General features: G+C 50.2%; 1 protein-coding gene across 1 annotated transcript in view; it reads left to right on the forward strand.

The window, feature by feature from the left end:
• bcas3 (BCAS3 microtubule associated cell migration factor) overlaps positions 1-22500 on the forward strand; it is a 304635-nt gene that overhangs the window by 77578 nt on the left and 204557 nt on the right. Inside the window, exons 16-17 of the mRNA XM_084443162.1 lie at positions 15443-15593; positions 21117-21161. Coding sequence (XP_084299288.1) covers positions 15443-15593; positions 21117-21161 — 196 coding nt within the window. The remainder of the gene's footprint in view (positions 1-15442; positions 15594-21116; positions 21162-22500) is intronic.

Below are 22500 nucleotides of genomic sequence, written 5' to 3' on the forward strand. Positions count from 1 at the left end.
TTAAATACATTGTCCAAAATGGGCTGTGCGGCCTGCTTCTGAGGTCAGCCGGGGTATAAGAAGTCGTTAACTGACCGTGCAGGACTGTATACTGTATGTGTTCAACACAAGTGTGTGTATTTTGTAAGGGGTGTGTGTAGCCTGAGGGGAGACGCGGCCGGCGCCCAGTTGAAGGAGAGTCAGGCTGAAGACGTCTGACGGTGTGGACGGGCCAGGACGGGCCTGGACTCTGCTCTCTCCGTCAGCAGGGTCCACTCGTCAGCCTCTTCAGCAGAGTCACCACTCAGCAGGGCAGAAGCGCCGGAATAAAACACCATGGAAACAAAAGGAAGTGTTTGAGGAGAGAAAAGAACATCAGAGCTAGTGAGTGTGTGAATGTGTGTGTGTGTGATTGTTTTTGGGCGTGTGTGTGCGTGTGTGTGTGCTAGACAGCTTGTTCTTCTGTCCAAGTGGGGTCATATTCCGCAACCCAGCCACATCAACACAGCTATTAGTCAGTGCACAGATCTTTCTCGTCTCGGCGTACAAAAGCGTTGGTGGTCGGTAGAAATCCATCTGGACGCTGGCGAAGCTTCACAGGCCGGCGCCGAGGCGGGAACAACAAGGTGTGACGGGAAACTGTTAATTCACTGTTGATGAAGGGCGACTTCCTCCACGCCATTAGAAGCCAGCACCATGCTTGTTTGGGTTTTTCGACTTTTATTTACCCCAACCCCCCCCCCCCCCCCCCCCCCCTCAACGTCGTAATTCCGTAGCGGAAACGCAGGCCGCTGGCAGCAGCGTCGACGCCTGGGCCACGGCCGAGACTTTTACCATGACCTCATAACGCCACGCCAGCGAGGCATGACACGTGTTTTACGACCTGACCCCGGGGCTTGTCCGAGACGCTCCTAAAATTAGCGCTTTTTTATTTTTATTTTAAACACTCACTTATCTCTTGTGTCGTGGCTTCGTGAGGTGGATTCCTGTTAGGGTGTTTTTGCTCACTCCTTGTTTTAGAGTTTGAACCTATAATGGAACCCTATGAGTGAAAATAATCCACTTAAATTATGCTGTGGATTACCATCAGGGTTGCAGAATTCCGGGAATATTCACACACTTCCCCAAATTCTCAATGCAAATGTATGGGAATTAATGGGAATAAACTGGAAATTTATGGGAATTAACGGGAATAAACTGGAAATTTATGGGAATTAACGGGAATACATTTTCCATTTTATTCCCATTAATTCCCATAAATTCCTGTTAATTAACATGGGAAGCATGGGAATATTCCTTTTGCAATCCTAATTACCATAGAAGGAATTTCGACCGTTAATCAAGTTGGGATAGTAATGTTGGCCGGGGTGCTACACCGGTCTGCGTACGGTATCAAAACCTATCGTCTAATATGCATCATAGAAGGTCTGTTTCAGTTCAGTGTATATGGGTTTTTCCAATTTACAAATCCATGTCACATGAGGTTTTGCAGAGCTCCTATTGGCTGCGGTGTGACGTCTGCTGGACGTCCTGTCCTGTGGGAGGGAGCGGGCACCTGTGGGAGGGTGATGGGGGCGGGACTCTGTCTGTCTGACCCAGGGGCAGGTCTCTCTTCTGCCGGGGAAGGACCACACTCTGTCTGTCTGACCCAGGGGCAGGTCTCTCTTCTGCCGGGGCAGGACCACACTCTGTCTGTCTGACCCAGGGGCAGGTCTCTCTTCTGCCGGGGCAGGACCACACTCTGTCTGTCTTACCCAGGGGCTGGTCTCTCTTCTGCCGGGGCAGGACCACACTGTCTGTCTGACCCAGGGGAAGGTCTCTCTTCTGCCGGGGCAGGACCACACTCTGTCTGACCCAGGGGCAGGTCTCTCTTCTGCCGGGGCAGGACCACACTGTCTGTCTGACCCAGGGGAAGGTCTCTCTTCTGCCGGGGCAGGACCACACTCTGTCTGACCCAGGGGCAGGTCTCTCTTCTGCCGGGGCAGGACCACCACACGGTAGCTCCAGTTTAGCGACACACCAACGCCCATATCTTGGCTTTTGTTTTGCCATCTGTGCTCATGTCTTTTTCTTGTTCCTGAGTGCAGATTTGTTTGTGGTTCACTGGAAAGCAAACCCAGCCAGTCCCTTGATTTGATTTAGATTCCTACACAACAACAGAGCTTAACAACCTCATCCCTTTCATCGTGGTGTTTTATTGCGAGATGTATCGCTGTGCATGTCACACTATTCAACATGTGAGTGTTAAAAAAACAGATCCCTCCACACAGCCGCGGTACCGGTAGCTCCCTCCGTGTGGCGCTGTGTTCTCAGTATTGCCCTTGGTGTCAGGGCAGCCTGGGCTCCGGAGTGCCAGTCAGTGCCTATTCCACTTCACTGAGAGGGACAGGAAAAGACTCGTGAAGCCTGACTTGTGCTGCTAAGTTTTGCCTCGATACAAATCTAACATAACAGAGAGGGCTGGGGGGGGTACTGACGTTTCTCCTGCCTTTTTATGAATGGTAACCCCCCACCCCCCCAACCAAAAAAACTTGCCCCCCCCTCCCCACACACACCCTTCCCAAGTTTGGTATTTTAAACAAACAATATGAACCGGTTTTAAAATGTGCTTTGGGTACTTTGACTCCTATGTAACTATGTAAATGTAAGGTATTTTAGTCAGGTGTGAATCATCTAGATTTGTTAAAGAGGAGACGCAGGAATGGATATTAAAGAAAAAGGATACGAGGGCAAATAGGGAAAATCTAGTGTGTAAAGTAGTAAATACCGCTGCTACTTTGAACTTAGGAGCTCTTTGTGGAGATGTGCCTCGTTGTTATTGTGGGAATGTTCATGGGAATGTTATTCCCTGAGAACAAAGTGACAGTAGTTTCATGGTCACCCCGCCGACCTGCTGTGACATTGGCACATGCAAAGTGCAACTGTGACGTTATGGTTTATACAGTTGGAGAGGCAAACGTCCTCTACTCTCGGAAAATTACAAATAGCAACCTACGGCAAAAATAGAACAACTAAGTCTTACGGATATTTCTTGGACTAGTACAGTATACAAGGGGATTATTAGTTAATTCTCCTTTTGTTCATTGCGTTGTGAGGATATCTTTGTTTGAGTTCAATCTGTAGCATTGGTTAGGATCTGGGTTTTTGAACCAACGCTTGTGTGTTGTGTGTGTGTGTGTGCGTGTGTGTGTGTGCGTGTGCGTGTGCGGCAGTCTGACGAGTGTGTGTGTATTTTCTTGGTGGTAGTGCAGTCAGATCTCTGCGTCCTCCTGAGTCAATAAAGAAGGTCTTGTAGAAAAACCACACGGATTGCCGGAAGCAGCAGTTTACTCTAAGAATTAGCTTCCCTGTACTTTCTGGGTTCGTCTGCGACCAAGAATACCCATCGGGAGGAAATATGTATCAGTGACAGTGGTTGAGTCTCATCTCAACCCTCATTATAGAACATTCCTATTAGCTCAATCTCCAGAACCACTAAACCCCTTATCACTGCCATCTCACTGCTTTAAGTCACCATGAGTGAATTTTCTAAATTATAATGTGTGTAGGAAAAGCTGCACTTAGGACTGTTTTACCACGTTATATAAGCAGAGAGGACCCCAGCGCTGCGCAGTAGCACTGCTACTCTCAACAGCGGCTGAGAGGGGAAGCTAAGATGTTCTGATGCTACAATATACAGTAGTACTGTACATGTTATCTGACCATTGTGCCCGTGGGATTATGCTGTGTGTGTGTGTGTGTGTGTGTGTGTGTGTGTGTGCCTGTGTGTGTGTGTGTGTGTGCCTGTGTGTGCCTGTGTGTGTCTGTGTGTGTTTGTGTGTGCGTGCCTGTGTGCGTGCCTGTGTGTTTGTGTGTGTGTGTGTGTGTGTGTGTGTGTGTGTGTGTGTGTGTGTGTGTGTGTGATGCTGTCCTGAGTGTTGGTCAGCTGGTACTCTGTGGTGGCATCTCTTCTCTGTCCCAGACCAGCTCAGTTGGGGGTGTGAACGTAGTGTTGGGAAACGTGGTGTCCTGGTTAGCGTCATGTCCTCCTCCTCCTCCTCCTCCTCCTCTTCCTCCTCTTGGTCTCTGGAGCCTGTGTGGGCCGGGCCGGGGTGCTGGACCGGGGGGCTTGTCCGGGGGTCTGGACCGGGGGGCTGGGTTCTGACCGGGGGGCTGGACCGGGGGTCTGGGTTCTGACCGGGGGGCTGGGTTCTGACCAGGGGGCTGGGTTCTGACCGGGGGGCTGGACCGGGGGGCTGGGTTCTGACCGGGGGGCTGGACCGGGGGGCTGGGTTCTGACCGGGGGGCTGGGTTCTGACCGGGGGGCTGGGTTCTGACCAGGGGGCTGGGTTCTGACCAGGGGGCTGGGTTCTGGGGGTCTGGACCGGGGGCCTGGGTTCTGACCAGGGGGCTGGGTTCTGACCAGGGGGCTGGGTTCTGACCAGGGGGCTGGGTTCTGGGGGGCTGGACCGGGGGCCTGGGTTCTGACCAGGGGGCTGGGTTCTGACCGGGGGGCTGGGTTCTGACCAGGGGGCTGGGTTCTGACCGGGGGGCTGGGTTCTGACCAGGGGGCTGGGTTCTGGGGGGCTGGACCGGGGGGCTGGGTTCTGACCAGGGGGCTGGGTTCTGGGGGGCTGGACCGGGGGGCTGGGTTCTGACCAGGGGGCTGGGTTCTGGGGGGCTGGACCGGGGGGCTGGGTTCTGGGCAGAGAGGCTGGTTCCTCTGAGACATGGCGTCCCTCGGCTTTTCCCATGGTGAGGAAGTGGATTTTTGACACTTCTCATGACCTGTTTCACTGGCCTGTCATAGAGCCAAGTGACAGGCTCCACCATCAGCCACACACACACACACACACACACACACTCTCTCTCTCACACACACACACGCACACACACACACAAACACACACACACTCACACATCGATATGTCAGTATACAGTATACACCAATACATAATACACTTAGATAAACACAAATACACATTGTGTCTTGCCACAGTTGTTTTCTTTTGACAACAGCAACTAACTAGATTGTTGATGCGCTGGAGGGATGTTTGGTCTGACCCTGTGTGAACTTACAATGGATGTGAAATGGTGTATTTACATGGCCTGCAGTATGTCTATTTACATACCCATGGCTGTGGTTGTGTCAGTATATTAACAAGAGACACAGATATTTACATGTCTACTTGTGGTGCAGACTATATTTTAACAAGTTAACTCTATACGTTGTCTGTTAGGGACTTTCACATGTAATTTACTGTATTTTGATTCAGACACTGCCCCCCGAATTGTGTCCATTAAGTTTAGATCAAAGTTAGCCCGCAGTCGCTACCAGTTATTCAAATGTAACCACCATTGTAATTGAATGATAATCACAAAGTTGATTAGGAAAGAACGGTTGGAGGCCGGGGATTTGAAACGCTGGATTTGAACGAGCAGCAGCAGTCCTCTCAGGAGAGACGCCGCTTAGCGCAGCGTTTGGAAAGAGAGCGGAGCGCTTTGATGTCTGATAGATTTGTGAGATGTCGAACATGTGGTTTTAACCGTAGTGACTCCTGAGTGAAGGAATCACGCCTCACCACTTTCTGTTCAAACATTGTGGGCTGGTTTTCGCCAGAACGCTAAGTTAGGCATCAGTACGTACAACACTGGGCATTACCAGCACATTTCACTGGCAAAATTTGTCTCTGGATACAAAATGTTATTACAGTATGTAAATAAATAAAAAAAAAAATATATATATATATATACACAGTATCCATATACAGGTTTACACATGGATTCTTCCTCCCTGCTCTCCCTCTCATCATTTGACCTCGTTAGCATTTACATTAACAAGGGGTATCACCCCATACATGTAGAACATGACATGGACACTGACGTGTGTGTGTTTGTGTGTGCGTGTGTGTGTTTGTGTGTACGTGTGTGTGTTTGTGTGTACGTGTGTGTGTTTGTGTGCGTGTGTGTGTGTGTGTGTGCGTGCGTGTGTGCGTGCGTGTGAAAATGAAAGGCTTTTCTGATGTTGGCTAACCCACACACAGTGTTTTACATGTTATTCTGAATGACTCATAGTACTTCAGTTTCCTACAGGGTTTTGCTGTCTCTGCTCCCTTCTGAACTGACTATTGGGTCTGTTTGTTTTGACCTCCGTCCACGCAGGGCAGATCATCACACAGGCACAGTGGTGATATGCCTCATATTAAGACCTCCATGACCCCGTCGTCTCTCTCCCCCCCTCTCTCTCCTCCTCCATCTCCCTTCTCTCTCTCCTCCACCCTCTCTCTTTCTTCATCCACCCCCTTCTCTCCTCCACCTCTCTCTTTCTTCATCCACCCCCTTCTCTCCTCCACCTCTCTCTTTCTATCAACCCCCCTCCACTCTCCTCCATCCCACTTTCTCTCTCCACCCATCCCCTGTTCCTCTCTCCCTCTCTCTCTCTATCTCTCTCTCTCTCTCTCTCTCTCTCTCTCCGACCCCATCTCTGTGTGTCTAGTCTTGCCTGCTTCCTCTCCTAGCTCCAGGGTGGTGTGCTAGCATCCGTCAGACAGCCAGGCTTTCTCTCTCTCTCTCTCTCTCTCTGTCCCCCCTCTGTCTGGGGGACGTCCGGGGTGGGTTGACCCACACTCTGTTTACAGACACGCACACACACACACACACTCTCACACATGCACACACACGCTCTCATACACACTCACACACACACACACATACTGGAAATATGCTGCACATGCACAGACTCCCCAGACCGCGCGGGGCGTGTTAGCGCTACCGGGCAGTTTATTTCCCGGTCAGAGACAACATTATTACAAAGGGAGGAGGAAGGAACTGGAAGGCAGAGTTGCTGGTTCAACTCCCTCCAGGACACAGCGGAGCGGCATGCCTTCACTCTGTCCCACAAAAATAAACAGCAGCATATTGGAGCATACAGTATTAAGCTACTCTCCTACTCAAAGATTCAAGATTCCTTTATTTGTCACATGTAATGTACAGTGTACAGTCACAGTGAAATGTTGCTGCCGGCTCCAAGAATATGCTACAGATAAACTCTAATACTGTATTACAAATAACAAATTTCCAAGTTACAAATTTGCAAATTATGAAAATGATTAAGTTTACAAATGAACACTAATTCCACATTAAGTACCCTTTATATAAATGTTTGACCGCCACTGGAGGTTTGGTCCTGATGTCTGCAGTCCTCAAAATGCTCCAGAGGGCAAAATATTTTATTTTTTCTTTATTTTTTTCTGTTTACTTTTTTTTCATATTACGAAAATTGAAGTTGCGAGGGACCCACTTAATATAACAAACAATAGTTTTAGGATCAGTCATATTTTGTCATCAAAGTCCATGTCCTGTGAGTAATGTGAACAGCTCTGAATCTTTGAACCCCTTTTTCTCTGCTTAGTGATTTCAGGTGTACCACCATTCACAGAAGCATATCTTTTTCAAATATTTGCAGATTTCAATGCATGGCACATCATTTGAAAGCTTACAATTTACATTTTCACAATCTGTCAAAACTGAAAAATTACCTTGGCAGACCAAACCTCCAGTGGCAGTCACATGTGTCCTGTGACTGCTACAGAAGCACTAGCCATGATGTTTCACCTTGCTATTGTAGTTGCACTATATGTACATTTCTATAACATACACTATTCTACTACTACTTAAAGTAGCTGTTGCTAGTCTATCAGGCTGCTCTAGCTAGCAGTGTAGAGTGGACTGGGTGTGGACTAGGAGATGAGGGGGGGGGGGGGGGGGCGGGGGGCCCGGCCCCCACTAAGGGCCTAAGTACATTGACATGATCAGATTACTGACCCCTGATCTGAGCCACATGCTGACCTGCCCCATTGATCAGCCCCTGCAGATACACTGTAGACCCTCCCTCTCTCTCTCTCTCTCTCTCTCTCTCTCTCTCTCTCCGTCTCTCTCTCTCTCTCTCTCTCTCTCTCTCTCTCTCTCTCTCTTTCCTTCCTTCTTTCTGTCCTTCCCTCTCTCTATCCCTCTCCCTCCCTCCCTCTCTCCTTCCTTCCCTCTCTCTCTCTCCCTCCCTCCCTCTCTCTCTCTCTCCTCCGCCTCCTCTCTCTCCCTCTCTCCCTCCCTCTCTCTCTCTAATTATTTAGGTTGGTATATTATTTGCTGTTCTGAAGTTGTGACATTTATGTACTAATTTAGCAGCTACTAATGCACGTTTTGGCATTTCACCTAATCGCTGTAAGGCATTTTTTCAACATCAGATGTGGTTCCAAATTCTTATTTTTGTGATTTGGGGAAAAGAGCTTTGTCTAAAGCTGTGGTGTTGTTTGCATGCTGTGAGGAAGTGGAGTTCAGTTTCTACGTCCTGTGTTGCACAACTTGAGCACAGCCTTTCTTTTCAGAGGCACCAAGTTTTTTCTGACGACCCCTCTCAATATCCAGATTATGTTCAGTAAGTCTTTAAATAGTCATGTTTTCTGTAGTTTTTTTAATCAGATATTGTGGTAAGATAATTTGCCAGTGGGGCGAGTCTGGGCCCAAGTCTAACAGAATCTACTCAGCAGATGTAGTTGTTGCTGTAGTCCCTCCTTGGTTGGGGACAGAAGCACAAGATCATCTGCAAACAACAGGCATTTGACCTGTGCGTCTAGTAGGGGGATGCCAGGCGCTGTGGACGGCTCCAACTCCTTCCTTTGTCTGTTTATGTAGATCTTAAAGGGGGTGGGACTGCGTTCTTCCTCCAGAATCAAAATGCGAAAAACCCACTTTCGGCCCATCTTTGTAGTTCTAGCCAAGTTACTGTAGCCATTGTTAGCAATAGCAGTTGATAACAATGAACAATGCTATTTTGCGCATACAAACTTCAGAGCAACATTGTCCACTGATAGAAGCTGGACAGTACCGTGTGTACGACTGATTTAATGAGACACAGATAAGACAAGCGCTAATAAACAGTCTTATTACATATTTCACTTATTGTTTATGCATGGAGTATCCATCTTGATTGACGTTAGCAGCTGGCATTGATGAAGTCAGGATGGATTTTTTATCCAAAGTAAAATGGTGGAAATCCCAAGTTCAGGTGACGTATTGATGACGACTACGACATTGAACCCGTAATCCTGACGTTTCTGCTACAAAGGGAACGCAGCGTCAGACCCCATCCCTGTCCTACTCCCCGACCGGGAACAAAGAAGTCTGTGTGCCTTTGTCCAATTTTTACTGCACTCTTGTTGCTTGTGGACATTGAGTTGATGAGGTTGTGTGTTTTCCCTCTCTGTAAACAATGCCAGATTGAGTCATTGAGTCAACCCCCATGGTCTCCCCCCCCTCAGTGCTCAGCGTGCTGACCCCCAGAGCCACGCCCCCTCAGTGCTCAGCGTGTTGACGCCCAGAGCCACGCCCCTCAGTGCACAGCGTGTTGACCCCCATGGTCTCCCCCCCCCTCAGTGCTCAGCGTGCTGACCCCCAGAGCCACGCCCCCTCAGTGCTCAGCGTGTTGACCCCCCAGAGCCACGCCCCTCAGTGCTCAGCGTGTTGACCCCCCAGAGCCACGCCCCTCAGTGCTCAGCCGTGTTGACCCCCCAGAGCCACGCCCCTCAGTGCTCAGCGTGTTGCCCCCCATGGTCTCCCCCCCTCAGTGCTCAGCGTGCTGACCCCCAGAGCCACGCCCCCCTCAGTGCTCAGCGGGTTGACCCCCAGAGCCCACGCCCCTCAGTGCTCAGCGTGTTGACCCCCAGAGCCACGCCCCTCAGTGCTCAGCGTGTTGCCCCCCATGGTCTCCCCCCCTCAGTGCTCAGCGTGCTTGACCCCCAGAGCCACGCCCCCATCAGTGCTCAGCGGGTTGACCCCCAGAGCCACGCCCCTCAGTGCCTCAGCGTGTTGACCCCCAGAGCCACGCCCCTCAAGTGCTCAGCGTGTTGACGCCCAGAGCCACGCCCCTCAGTGCACAGCGTGTTGACCCCCCATGGTCTCCCCCCCTCAGTGCTCAGCGTGTTGACCCCCAGAGCCACGCCCCTCAGTGCTCAGCGTGTGGACCCCCAGGAGCCACGCCCCTCAGTGCTCAGCGTGTTGACCCCCGGGAGCCACGCCCCCCCCTCACAGAACTGCAGATCGCTCTCACATATGGTTTGTGTATTCCGTGTCATCTGATCCGCTGAAGATGTCCGATTCCTGTCCTCCTCCTCCTCCTCCTCTCCTCCTCTTTCCTCCTCCTCCTCTTCCCTCATCCTCCTCTCCTCCTCTTCCTCCTCCTCCTCTCTTCTCTGTCTCCAGCTCATTCCGTCCCATGTGTGTGTGTGCGTGCGCGTGTGTTTGTGTGTGTGTGTACGTGTACATTTTATACTTTTTATACGCTCACATGAGAAAATATCAAGTTTGCTGCGTACAAAAAGTTCAGAGATTTTTTCACAAATCCTGTATTTATTTTATTTTTGGAGCGTTTTAAAAGAAAGACTCCCATTCAGTTGTAGTGAGGGACAGGGGCCTGGCGCGCCCCCACTTCACACAGGCAGTCTGACCTCCGCTCAAGGGCTGAAAATAGGAGCAGAAACTCTGGGAGCCCTGGAGGGGGGTGGTGGGGGTGGGGGGTGGGGGGGGTGATGACGGTGGAAGCCTTGGCCAGGACTCTGACAGTACCTGGGAGTTGCTGCGACTGATGGCTTTTCCACAAATGTCTTCCGATTTCTTAGGAAAACAGTAAATCTTGTGAAGTTTATTTTCTTTGCAGCATCTGTGTTTTATAAGGGGCCTTTAATTTGTTTTCACTTCGTCCACCGGGGATCCCGGCCCCCCTCTTGTCCGGCACTTTCTAGCCCTCCACTCCCTGTTCCCCCTCTCTCTCTCTCTCTCTCTCTCTCCCTCTCTCACTCTCACTCTCTCTCTCTCCCTCTCTCACTCTCCCTCTCGCTCTCTCTCGCTCTCTCCCTCTCCCTCTCTCTCCCTCTCTCTCTCCCTCTCTCTCCCTCTCTCTCCCTCTCTCGCTCTCTCTCTCCCTCTCTCTCTCCCTCTCCCTCTTGCGCTCTCCCTCTCTCTCCCTCTCCCTCTCTCGCTCTCCCTCTCTCTCTCCCTCTCCCTCTCTCACTCTCTCTCTCCCCCTCTCTCTCTCCCTCTCTTTCTCTCCCTCTCTCTCTCTCTCTCTCTTCCTCTCTTTCTCTCCCTCTCTCTCTCTCTCTCTCTCTCTCCCTCTCTTTCTCTCCCTCTCTCTCTCTCTCTCTCTCTCTCTCTCCTGCATGTGAGTGTTTTAGTAATGGGTGTTTGGGGAATAGCGAGCCTCTGGCCGGCTTGACATGACAGTGCTCTGCATTTTAGCTATTGTCCTCCCCTTTTCTCTTCCTCCTCACCCCCTTCTCTTCTCTCATCCCTCCTTCCTCTCCTTCACCTTAATCACTCCCTTCTCCGCCCCGCCCTCCTCACCGTGACATGTCTGGGAAACCTGGACGGGCGAGCGAGCGAGGCATGAATGGATGAAACAGTATATATCAAAGTATTCCCCTGCTGAGCTAACCACGTGACCATCTCCCCCTCTCTCTCTCTCTCTCATTCCTTCCCTCTCTCCCCCTGATCCCCCCTCTCTCTCTCTCATTTCTCATCATCCTCTCTACCATCCCCCCCCCCTCTCTCTCTGTTCTCTCTCTCCCTCATTCACTGCTCTCATCCCTCCTGTATCTTGTTCTCTGGCAGCTGCAGTGCTGTCTGACGGTCTCAAGGTCTGTGCAGTAATTCCCCAGCCGCCACTCTGTCTCACCCTCTCAACCTGTCCCAGCCCTGCCTGTTCACACACACATGCACGCACGCACGCACGCACGCACGCAGACACACAATTCAAATACCACATGAAAATGTTTGTCAACACCTGCAAATTTGAGAAGATTTTCTCACACGTTTTTTTTGTCTTTCTTCTTTGCGATTTGTATTGAATTCAAATCCTGAGAAGCGAGTAGTGAGGAAAGAGAGAGAGAAAGAAAGAAAGAAAGAAAGAAAGAAAGAAAGAAAGAAAGAAAGAAAGAAAGAAAGCGAGACTGAAAGACATGTCACGAGAAGATGCAAATGTGTGATCCAGAGAGAGAGAGACAGAGGGAGAGAAAGAGGAGAGAGAGAAAGGGAAGGAGAAAGAGAGAGAGTAGGAGAGAGGAGAGAGAGAGAGGAGAGAGAAAGGGAAGGAGAAAGAGAGAGAGAAGGAGAGAGGAGAGAGAGAGGAGAGAGAGAAAGGGAAGGAGAGAGAGGCAGGGAAGGAGAGAAGGGAAGGAGAGAGAGCCAGACAGACAGAGAGAGAGGGAGAGAGAGAAGGAGAGAGAGAAAGGGAAGGAGAGAAGGGAGAGAGAGAGAGAAGGAGGGAGAGCCAGACAGAGAGAGAGAGAGAGGGTCAGGTGATTGACAGCGTGACCTCTTGGCGGTACCAGGCTCTGGACGACGGACCAGTGCTGGATTTGCATTGATGGATCTTCTTTCCATGGGGCTGCCATGTATCAGTGCTCAGCACATCACGCCCTAGTCATTAATCAAATCATATCCTCCACGCTAGGAAGCTATCTGTCTGCCAGACTCCTCTTCTCTCTCTCTCTCTCTCTCTCTCCCTCCCTCACTCCCTCTCTCTCTCCCTCACTCCCTCTCTCTCAATTCTCCCTCTCTCTCTCTCAATTCACTGTCTCTGTCAGTCTCTCTCTCTCTCTCTCTCTCTCTCTCTCAATTCACTGCCTCTCCGTCAGTCTCTCTCTCTCTCACCCACCCACCAGCCCTGTTTCTCCCTGTGGGACATACAGCCCCCCTGTGGGACATACAGCCACCCTGTGGGACATACAGTCCCCCTGTGGGACATACAGCCACCCTGTAGGACATACTGCCCCCCTGTGGGACATACAGCCACCCTGTGGGACATACTGCCCCCCTGTGGGACATACAGCCCCCCTGTGGGACATACTGCTCCCCTGCTGTCCAAGTGACGGGACAGTAGGACGCTCACACCAACATCCGTCACCGCCTCCACCCAGAGTCACCTCCACCTGTTTGTCCTCGGTCAACGCCGCTTGGTGTATGTGTGTGCATGTGTGTGCGTGTGCGTGTGTGTGTGTGTGTGTGTGTGTGAGGGGGGTTAATTTGCAGCCCACAGAGGCTGGCTGAGGTGAAGGGTCCTGTTTGAAGGATGCTAAATTCATTAAGATTTTTCTTCCTGCAGCCCTGCGTTCTCGGGCCCCCGTTGAAGCAGTGTTATGGCTTTTCAGGATGCTTCCTGTTCAGATTCCTGTTCTTTGCTGCCTGTTCCCCCGCACAATAGGTACCTGTGCAGGGGGTGTAATGCTTTATAAACGTGAAGGACCCTCGAGAGCTGCCCCTGGAGAAGCCTGTTTGTCAGACGGAGAGAGAGAGAGAACAGCGGAGTGGTTTGGCTAACCTTCCTCCGAAGGGCCTCGCTGCACAGCATTGTGGGTCGTGGAGTACAAAGGCCACCTAATGACACACTGGAGGTCATTGATCTAAAGCACTTTTCCGCAAAAGCTTGGGCCCGGATGATCAACGCTCCTTCCGCTTTGATTACACACACACACACACACACACACACACACACACACACACACACACACACAGACACAGACACATGCACACGCACATGGCATGTCAAGACACACTTTTGTGTTCATGTTTGAAGGCTGAGTTGTTCTGCCAGATCTTTGTGTTGGAGTTGAAGATTGTCCACAACCTCTTGAACTTGGATTCAAGGTTATTATAGTTAACGAAAACTAACTAAAAAACGAAAACTAGGTGTGAAAAAACATTTTAGTAAACTAGGCTTTACAAAAAAACGATAACTAACTAAAACTGTATTGTGTGTTTACAAAACTAACTAAAATAAACTAAAATTGTAGAGAAAATGTCCTTAGTTTTAGTCTTTTTCATTCCATACATAAGCCTAGTATTTTGGGTGGATATGAAATCTATCCTCCATTATTTCTTTAGCTGTGCCCCTGCGCAGTTAATCTGACGTTCGCCAGCTGGTTTGTTTTGCACAGTGTGAAACAACATGAGTTTACAAGATCAGGATGGTCTCACGAGGCTAGCGCAGAAAAAAACAAACTAAAACTAATACTGAAACTATAAATACTAAACTAAAACTAAGCATTATCAAAAAATAAAAAATAAACTAAACTAGCAAATCTGCTTTAAAAACTAATTAAAACTAAACTGAAATTGAACACAAAAAGTTAAAACGATATAAAAATAAAAACTAATGAAAAAAGCAAAACTATTATAACCCTGCTTGGATTTGCTCAAGATGGAATGTATGCACGTTTTAGAAGGAAAGACTAATTACTGTATTTTGTTTGAGGACACTTATGAAAACTGTTCTTTAAAAAAAAAAACTGTAAAATAGTTATTTGTATAAACCTTTTGAATGGCTAGGGCCGCAAATGGCTTGTTCAATGAACACAGCTATTTTTCCTATTCGATCAAACTTGGACAATTGTACGAGATTCCAGACGCCATGAATAAGTCGTATAAAATAGTTACTACACAGATTTCAAACGGGGTATGGACATAACTGGCCAAGTTTGAGCCTTCATGAAAACATGTTTATGGCCCCTGGGTTGTCTAGTAAAAACGTCTAGGAGATGTTTTATCTAATAGTTCCTGTATTCTGATACATAAGAAAGGGTTTTGTAATACCCCTGCTATTACACTGTATGTCCTCGCAGCTTCTCTGGGCTGAAGAGGTTCACATATGGAAGCTTGTGATGCTTCAAGAAACTGCTCTTACCTTGGTCCTCCATAATGTACTGTACGCTTGTGGCATCAAGTCTGTTTCTGATTCATACAGTATAGCGGCACACACTCATTACCTCTCTCTCTCTCTCTCTCTCCTCCTCCTCCTCTCTCTTACCACCCCTCCCACTGATGTGTTCTTCAAGGCTGTTAGGCTCACTAGGAGCCCTTTGACATGGCCTGATTGTGTTTGGCTGTGGCCCCCGGGAGATGTGAGATGAGATGTGTTTGGTGTGATCAGGTGTGTGTGTGTGTGTGTATGCGTGTGTATGCATGCAAGTGTGCGTGCGTGTGTATGTGTGCGTGCGTGCGTATGTGTGTGTGTGTGTGGAGTGGGGGTTGTAGGTAGTGGAAAGAGGCTGTTGATTGGCCTTGATTAACAGACAGCTGGGTACTAGTGGGCTTCCTAACACAACATCTTGAGCTGGTTACCTCCAATCAGGGGCACGACTCGAAAGGAGGCCTCAGTCTTCTGTGTGTGTGTGTGTGTGTGTGTGTGTGTGTGTGTGTGTGTGTGTGTGTGTGTGTGTGTGTGTGTGTGTGCGTTTGTGTGTGTGTGTGTGAGGGAGAGAGAGAAACTGTACTATATGAGTTGGTTATGTTTTGTTGGGCTGTATTTGTACACATCCAGAAACATTAAAAGAAATTGTCTTTTAAGAGGTCCACTCTCTCCTCCATCCCACTTTCTCTCTCTCCACCTCTCCACCCATCCTCTCTCTCTCTCTCTCTCTCTCACTCTCTGCAGCCAAACTCAGCAGCCAGGAGTCATTCAACAACTTCACCAACAACAACATGGGCAACCCCCGGATGTCCCCTCTGCCCAGCCTGACGGTGGTGCTGCCCCTGGCTCAAATCAAGCAGCCCATGACCCTGGGCACCATCACCAAGCGCACCGGGTGAGTCGTCCGTCCATACCCCCCCCCGGCCCTCTCTGGATTAGACCGTGCCACGTCTCGACCGTGACCGTGAGTCAGTTTAAGCGAGCGCTGCGGCGCTCTACGGACCCGCCGTCTCATCACTAGCTCCTCCCCTCGTTCCCACACGCTGGGCTCTCACTCCTGGCCCGGTCCGCCATTTTGTTTGTTGACGGTCACCAGCAGCACTGTTACCCTGGGCCAAGGGCCAATCAGGTGTTACCCTGGGCCAGGGGCCAATCAGGTGTTACCCTTGGCCAGGGGCCAATCAGGTGTTACCCTGGGCCCCTTGGGCTGACGGCTGTATGAGAGCCACAGAGACAGACATGCATTCTACTCATTCAGTTTATCCCATGTTTTTAGACCTTGTTATCCTTGGTCATATTATTGACCAGACGGCCAACTTACTAAACACTGCTGTGTGTTCAACCCAGTTGAACCTACTGTGTGTGTGTCTCTCTCTCTCTCTCTCTCTCTCTCTCTCTCTCTCTCTCTCTCTCTCTCGCTAGCCTCCTCTCATCTCTGAGGTCTGTCACGCGTTGAAACCTTGTCGTTTTAAGGTCCGGTGACTCACACAGGCTCCTACTGCTCCTTGCGAACCACATTTACATACAGGTGGTGGCATCAGAAATATGGACGGATTTTAATATTAGGATTTAAATGTCATTTTCCTGTCCTGGTGTTTGAATGGGAAATGCTGTGCTGATACACAGTAATCAGTCTGCAGGGATCGTCTTGTGATCCCCCAGAACCTGCCGCCTATTAAGGAAAACAAGAGACTCGGGAGAGACTGTGTGTATTTGCGTGTAACATTCAACCCATCGTTGACATCATTAGGCTGACTATTAAAGGGCATTTTACATGAGGCTCTTTTGCATAACTGCCCATTAGTAATTAAGCCCGGTGAGTGAAACTGATTTGGCAGGTGGATTTCTATCTGTTTTTTAGTATTTGTCTGGAACTGGATAGCGAATGACTGACGTCGATGTAAGGTACAGGCCATCCTCTTTAAGCTCTGATTTGCACGTCCTTCTGTCTTCCGATTAGACGAAGAAGCCCGATAAACAAGCGTCTCGTCCGTCCGTCCGTCCGCTCGCCGGCCGACCTGTTGCTGCAGGGCTCGTGTCAACAGGAAGTGGGCGGTGGCCACGCCGGTGCGGGCGAGTTGAGAGCGCGCGGTAGGAGAACACTCCGTCCGCTTCAGGAGGCAGATGTCAGACCTAATGCACCAGGGCAGCCGGCTCCTGGCCCTGAACCCCTTGCATGCACACACACACACACACACACACACACACGCACACACACACACAGACACGCACACACACACACAGACACACACACACACACGCACACACACACACACACACAGACACACGCACATGGCAGGTTGGGCCCCAGAGTGGGGGTGTATATCATATGCTTTCACGCAGACTTGCGCCGGGGTACCCAGGCACCATCTGCGCAGGCGGGTGTGTTTGTGTGTGTGTGGGTGTGTGTGTGTGTGTGTGTGTGTGTGTGTTCGGGAGCCGTCTAGCAGCTGTATTTACACCTGTATGAGCAGATCCCTGTTGGCATGGCAGCAGAGGAGCACACCAGCTGCTTAACCTACATTCTCTCCTGGGCCGTCTGTCTGTCTCACACACACACACACACACACACACACACACACACACACACACACACACACACACACACACACACACACGTGGTTGGTCCTGCGCAGGTTTGAGGACATCCTCCCGCCCCGCGGTGGCCCTGGGGGAGAACATGACTAGCTCATGCATCTCAACACCAGGCCGACTGACCGACTGACTATTGGTCTGTCTGTCTTTCTGTCTGTCGGTCGGTCGGTCTATCGGTCGGTTCTGTCGTCAAACATGATCTTTCCTTCTGTTTTTTTTGTGTTCTGGGTGTATCAGCGTTGTACTGGCGAAGATCTATACCCTCTGCCTGATAACCTCAACCCTGAACCCAGACAGGATCAGGGAGAGAATGAAGACCCAGAACAACAGCCAGCCAGGGTTAGATTGAGGTTAGAACAGCAGTTAGCCAGGGTTAGAGTTAGAACAGCAGTTAGCCAGGGTTAGGGTTAGAACAGCAGTCAGCCAGGGTTAGGGTTAGAACAGCAGTTAGCCAGGGTTAGGGTTAGAACAGCAGTTAGCCAGGGTTAGGGTTAGAACATCCATCCTCACCATCCTCCCTACTAGCTCGCTGTCACATCTCTCAGACACGTGTCTGAAATGAAAAGAACAGTGAAACGGCACAGTAAAAACAAGAGATTTCTACGCAATCTGACCAGAATCCCATCTGACGCTGTGCCCAGGCTGATACCAGCTGGGCGGGGAGAGGGGAGAGATAGAGTGGCTGACCTCCCGCAGATGAGCTCACAGATTACTGTAATACCTGTTTTCCGAGGTCTCCGTCTGCTGGCCCATTGTCTCACAGAGGGCCGACGAGCCCGGGGGCGGAAATGGGCTCTAAGAGCCCCGGGGGCGGGCCAGCGCCAATCCTCCAACCTCCGCGTGCGGAACATGTCACGCGCTCGCTCGCTAAACCATTTGCACAAATCGCCCCCCGCCCCCTCCCCCCTTACCCCCGTAATGGCCCTCAGCCTCGGCTGCCATTAGGGCCGATGGGTTAAGAGACGAATGTGTGAACAATTACTCTGTAGGAGTGAGGTCGCCACCCTCCCAGCTCCATTTACCATCTCACCCCCCCCCCCCCCCCCCCCCCGCTCTCTCTCCTGCCCCCGCTCTCCACCCTCGGTCCGGGGTTCTCCTCCCCGCGCTCTCTCTCCTGCCCCAGCTCTATCACCCCCCCCCCCCCCCCCGCGCTCTCTCTCCTGCCCCAGCTCTATCACCCCCCCCCCGCGCTCTCTCTCCTAACCCCGCGCTCTCTCTCCTGCCCCAGCTCTATCACCCCCCCCCCCCCCCGCGCTCTCTCTCCTGCCCCAGCTCTATCACCCCCCCCCCCGCGCTCTCTCTCCTAACCCCGCGCTCTCTCTCCTGCCCCAGCTCTTCACCCTCGGTCCGGGGTTCTCCCCCCCGCGCTCTCTCTACTGCCCCAGCTCTATCACCCCCCCCCGCGCTCTCTCTCCTAACCCCGCGCTCTCTCTCCTGCCCCAGCTCTCCACCCTCGGTCCGGGGTTCCCCCCCCAGCGCTCTCTCTCCTGCCCCAGCTCTTCACCCTCGGTCCGGGGTTCCCCCCCCAGCGCTCTCTCTCCTGCCCCAGCTCTTCACCCTCGGTCCGGGGTTCCCCCCCAGCGCTCTCTCTCCTGCCCCAGCTCTTCACCCTCGGTCCGGGGTTCCCCCCCAGCGCTCTCTCTCCTGCCCCAGCTCTCCACCCTCGGCCCTGGGTTCGCAGCCCTGCCGTGTGTTACCGACATGGGAGTGTTCGGACGGAAATATCAAGGAAACATTTCCGCGTGTTTGTTTGCACACAAACATTCCCGGTGTTTTTTTACGATGGAGAAAGGGCTTTTGGCGAAGCGGACATTTTAATAACATGTCGGTGGTGTTCCGATTCTTGGTCACCATCACTCTCTGTTTCTATAAGGAAGATACCATGGGTTTATTTCTCTCTCTGTTTCCTAGTTTTTGTCTTAAAAAAAATAAAAAAAATAAGCGAGGACCAAGGCACTCTTCATATGTAGTTAAAATGCTTGGTTCTTTCCCCATAGAGAACCTTTAATCTACAAAGATCTCCAGTGCAGCGTTGTAATGTTACCCTGGACTTTCTGTCCTTTCCTTTCTCACTGCTTCCCAAATATTAATGTTTTGTCCAATCAGGACACAGAATGAAGAGTAACTGTTTTTATCTCTTCCTGTGCAGCCATCTTTTGCCTGCATGACTGAGCTATTTCACATTTCTCCACGGAAGAGCTGTGTCCCTTTTCTTGGAGCTACATTACACGACCAAACTTCAAGAACCAAGGAACCTTTAAACTCCAGACCCCGTTCCTCTTCTCTGTCCAAACACGCACACACGCACACACACACACACACACACACACACACACACACACACACACACACACACACACACACACACACAGACACACACACACACACACAGCACACACAGTTCCCCATTGGTCTCCCATTGGCCTGCATCCATTTACCCAGCTGGGCACCAGGTCTTGCAGGTTAAGTGCCTCACAGGAGGGTAGAGTACACTAAGGCTCCCCCAGAGTGGGAGCCTGGAGTGTGGAGGGGTAGTGGTCATGTACAATGAGCCCTCATCACGCTGGGCCGCAGGCTCATTTGGGGACGAACAGTAGGGGACCCTAGCTCTTACGCTGTGACCCATGGTAATGTAGCTAGACAACACTGGAGTACAGTGTACAAGTCCAAGGTTTTACACACGCAAACAGTACATGGACCTTCCATTATATGCGCTGCTACAATGCCCCACTGCAAGATTATGAACACACACACACACACACACACACACACACACACACACACACACACACACACACTGTGGATAGACTTGTCCTCATAGAGTAAGAAGATCCTTTCCCCCTGGTTATTTTGTCTCTCACAGCGACCGTTATCTCCATATCCGTACACCCAGACAAATTTGAGACTGAATCATCCAGTCTGGGGGAGTCCGACGGATGCGCCCTAACAGATTCAATAAAGCCGTGGCGTGGAGTGCTTTGATTGGCTGGAGGCCTTGTCTTCATGACCGATTGGGAGTTTGAAGGGACAGAGTTCAGTCTCATCTGGCCATTATTGCTGTTGGGAAAAGGCCTGTTTACTGTAAACTGTTTACACTGCTCTGTCACTATCTCTGCACACACAGGATAAACACAGGAACACACTCCCACTCCCAGTGGCTCTTAAACACAGGGAACACACAGGCACGGACACACACAGATACACACATAAACACAGACTCACTCGCTCACTCACTGAGAATGACAGTGTACTGATAGATGTACCGTTTACACGCTCTCACCAAAAAGATGTGGTACACACACTTATCCACACCCTCGACGGCTTGTAAACACACCGAAATAGCCACAAGACAATGAACGAACAGGAAATTGTCGCTCACCCACGAAAAATAAAAACCACATGCCGGCACACAATTTGGGAAAGTACGGTATAAGAGTATAATTTGACAAATGTATATTCAGAGCTAAACATTTCTGTTTCATGTACCCTACTTCCTCCTTTGGAGTAAAACAAAAAAGAAAGAAATGGATGATGGACGGCTCATGGGAGAAGTACAGTATGCAGATACGCCGCGTGTGCCAGACGTCTGGTATCACGCTCAGCGGGCGTGTCAGACGGGCCGAGGCGCTGAGTCTTCCCCCAGAAGAGTCTCAGCTCCCCCGCTCAAACGCAGACACGTCGTCTCCTGCCGTCGCGAGTGTTGCGCAGTTAAACAGCCAGGTCAAATGTAATATGAAAACGTGTTTTTGCTTCAGCGGACTGCTTTAATAATGGTTTTTCCATCTATGTCTGTGTATCTCTCCCCCCCCCCCCCCCCCACCAGACCCTACCTCTTTGGGGCAGGATGTTTTGCCATTAAAACTCCATGGTGAGTTTTTTCCTACCCAGCATGCCTCTCTGTATCCTGGCTGTGGCGTTGTTGAACGCCTCCATTACCTCTTTTCATCTGTCTGCGAAGCCTACTGTATATTCTCAGCACCTTTTTCTCCTCTGAGGAAAAGACCCCCCCCCCGACGCGCCTGCCTTGTCTCCGGTCTTCTTTTGTGTTGCAAAGTCTTTGATTCTCTTTCTTTGCTTTGTTTCAGTGGAGGCTTCCCTTTCAGGCTGATGGTTTTACAAGGTGGGACCTCCCCACTCCTTGTGAACGCTCTTGAATTTGAGGTCAAGATTCACAGAGAGAGTCTTTGATTGACATAACGCGGCGAAGGCCACATTTAATTCAATTATCTGATAATGTAATCGATTTAATAGTCCATAACACTGTATGGTAATGCCATGTTGCTCTATACTGTAGTTTCAAAGGAGCATATGTTAGTTCATATATGTACAATTAATTACATTAGGTAGAAAGGAGCTGGTTTCATACCAAGATTCAGTGCTTCTATCACAGGTTGGAGCTGATGGAGATTTAGGGGGCCGCCTCTAAAATCCCTCATCTCTCACTCTCTCTCTCTCTCTTTCTCTCTCTCTCTCTCTCTCTCTCTCTCTCTCTCTTCTCTCTCTCTCTCTCTCTCTCTCTCTCTCTCTCTCTCTCTCTCTCTCTCCCTCCCTCCCTCCCTCTGTGCTCAGCTAACCTGCATCATGTCTATCTAAGAATAACGCCTGTATGTCAAGCTCATGTTCTTCTGTTTTAGATTTTACTGCCTTTGGTAAAAAAAAAATTTAGCCTGGCTTCGCCAGCCCCAATTATTATGCCAGTTTATTTTTGATTTCCAAGGGACGTTATCAACGGTCGCAGACCAAAATGCCTCTGGACGCAATTGGATAGACCAACAACCAATCAGAGCAACGAAACGTGGGTTAGTCATCGTACAGTATCAAATGGGTATAGTCGTTGTATTAAACCCGTCCCATATTAGATAAACGGTTGTGATTGGCACAGCAAATATGTGCCGGGTGGAACTCAGTCTGAATGGGGGCGTGTCCAGACTGATCTGCGGAGAGAAACAGGATGTGATCTCACGTGATCGGGATGGTGAAGCCAGGATATAATTTTTTTGGCAATATGGTCAAACAATTGGATGTGTGTCTAAATTGTACACAGCCCTGCTGTTGTGGGAAGTGTCTTATGTGGGTACGGCAATCTGTCTATTTGACTATTTCAGTGTGCCAGTTACATGACCAAAGTGGTTAACATTATAATGAGCGATTGGCCTCTTTTCCTCTGAAAACATGATTTGGGCAGTCATAATAATGTGGGGATTTGG

Source organism: Borostomias antarcticus (assembly GCF_949987555.1).
Source record: "Borostomias antarcticus genome assembly, chromosome: 1".
NCBI classification, from domain to species: domain Eukaryota; kingdom Metazoa; phylum Chordata; class Actinopteri; order Stomiiformes; family Stomiidae; genus Borostomias; species Borostomias antarcticus.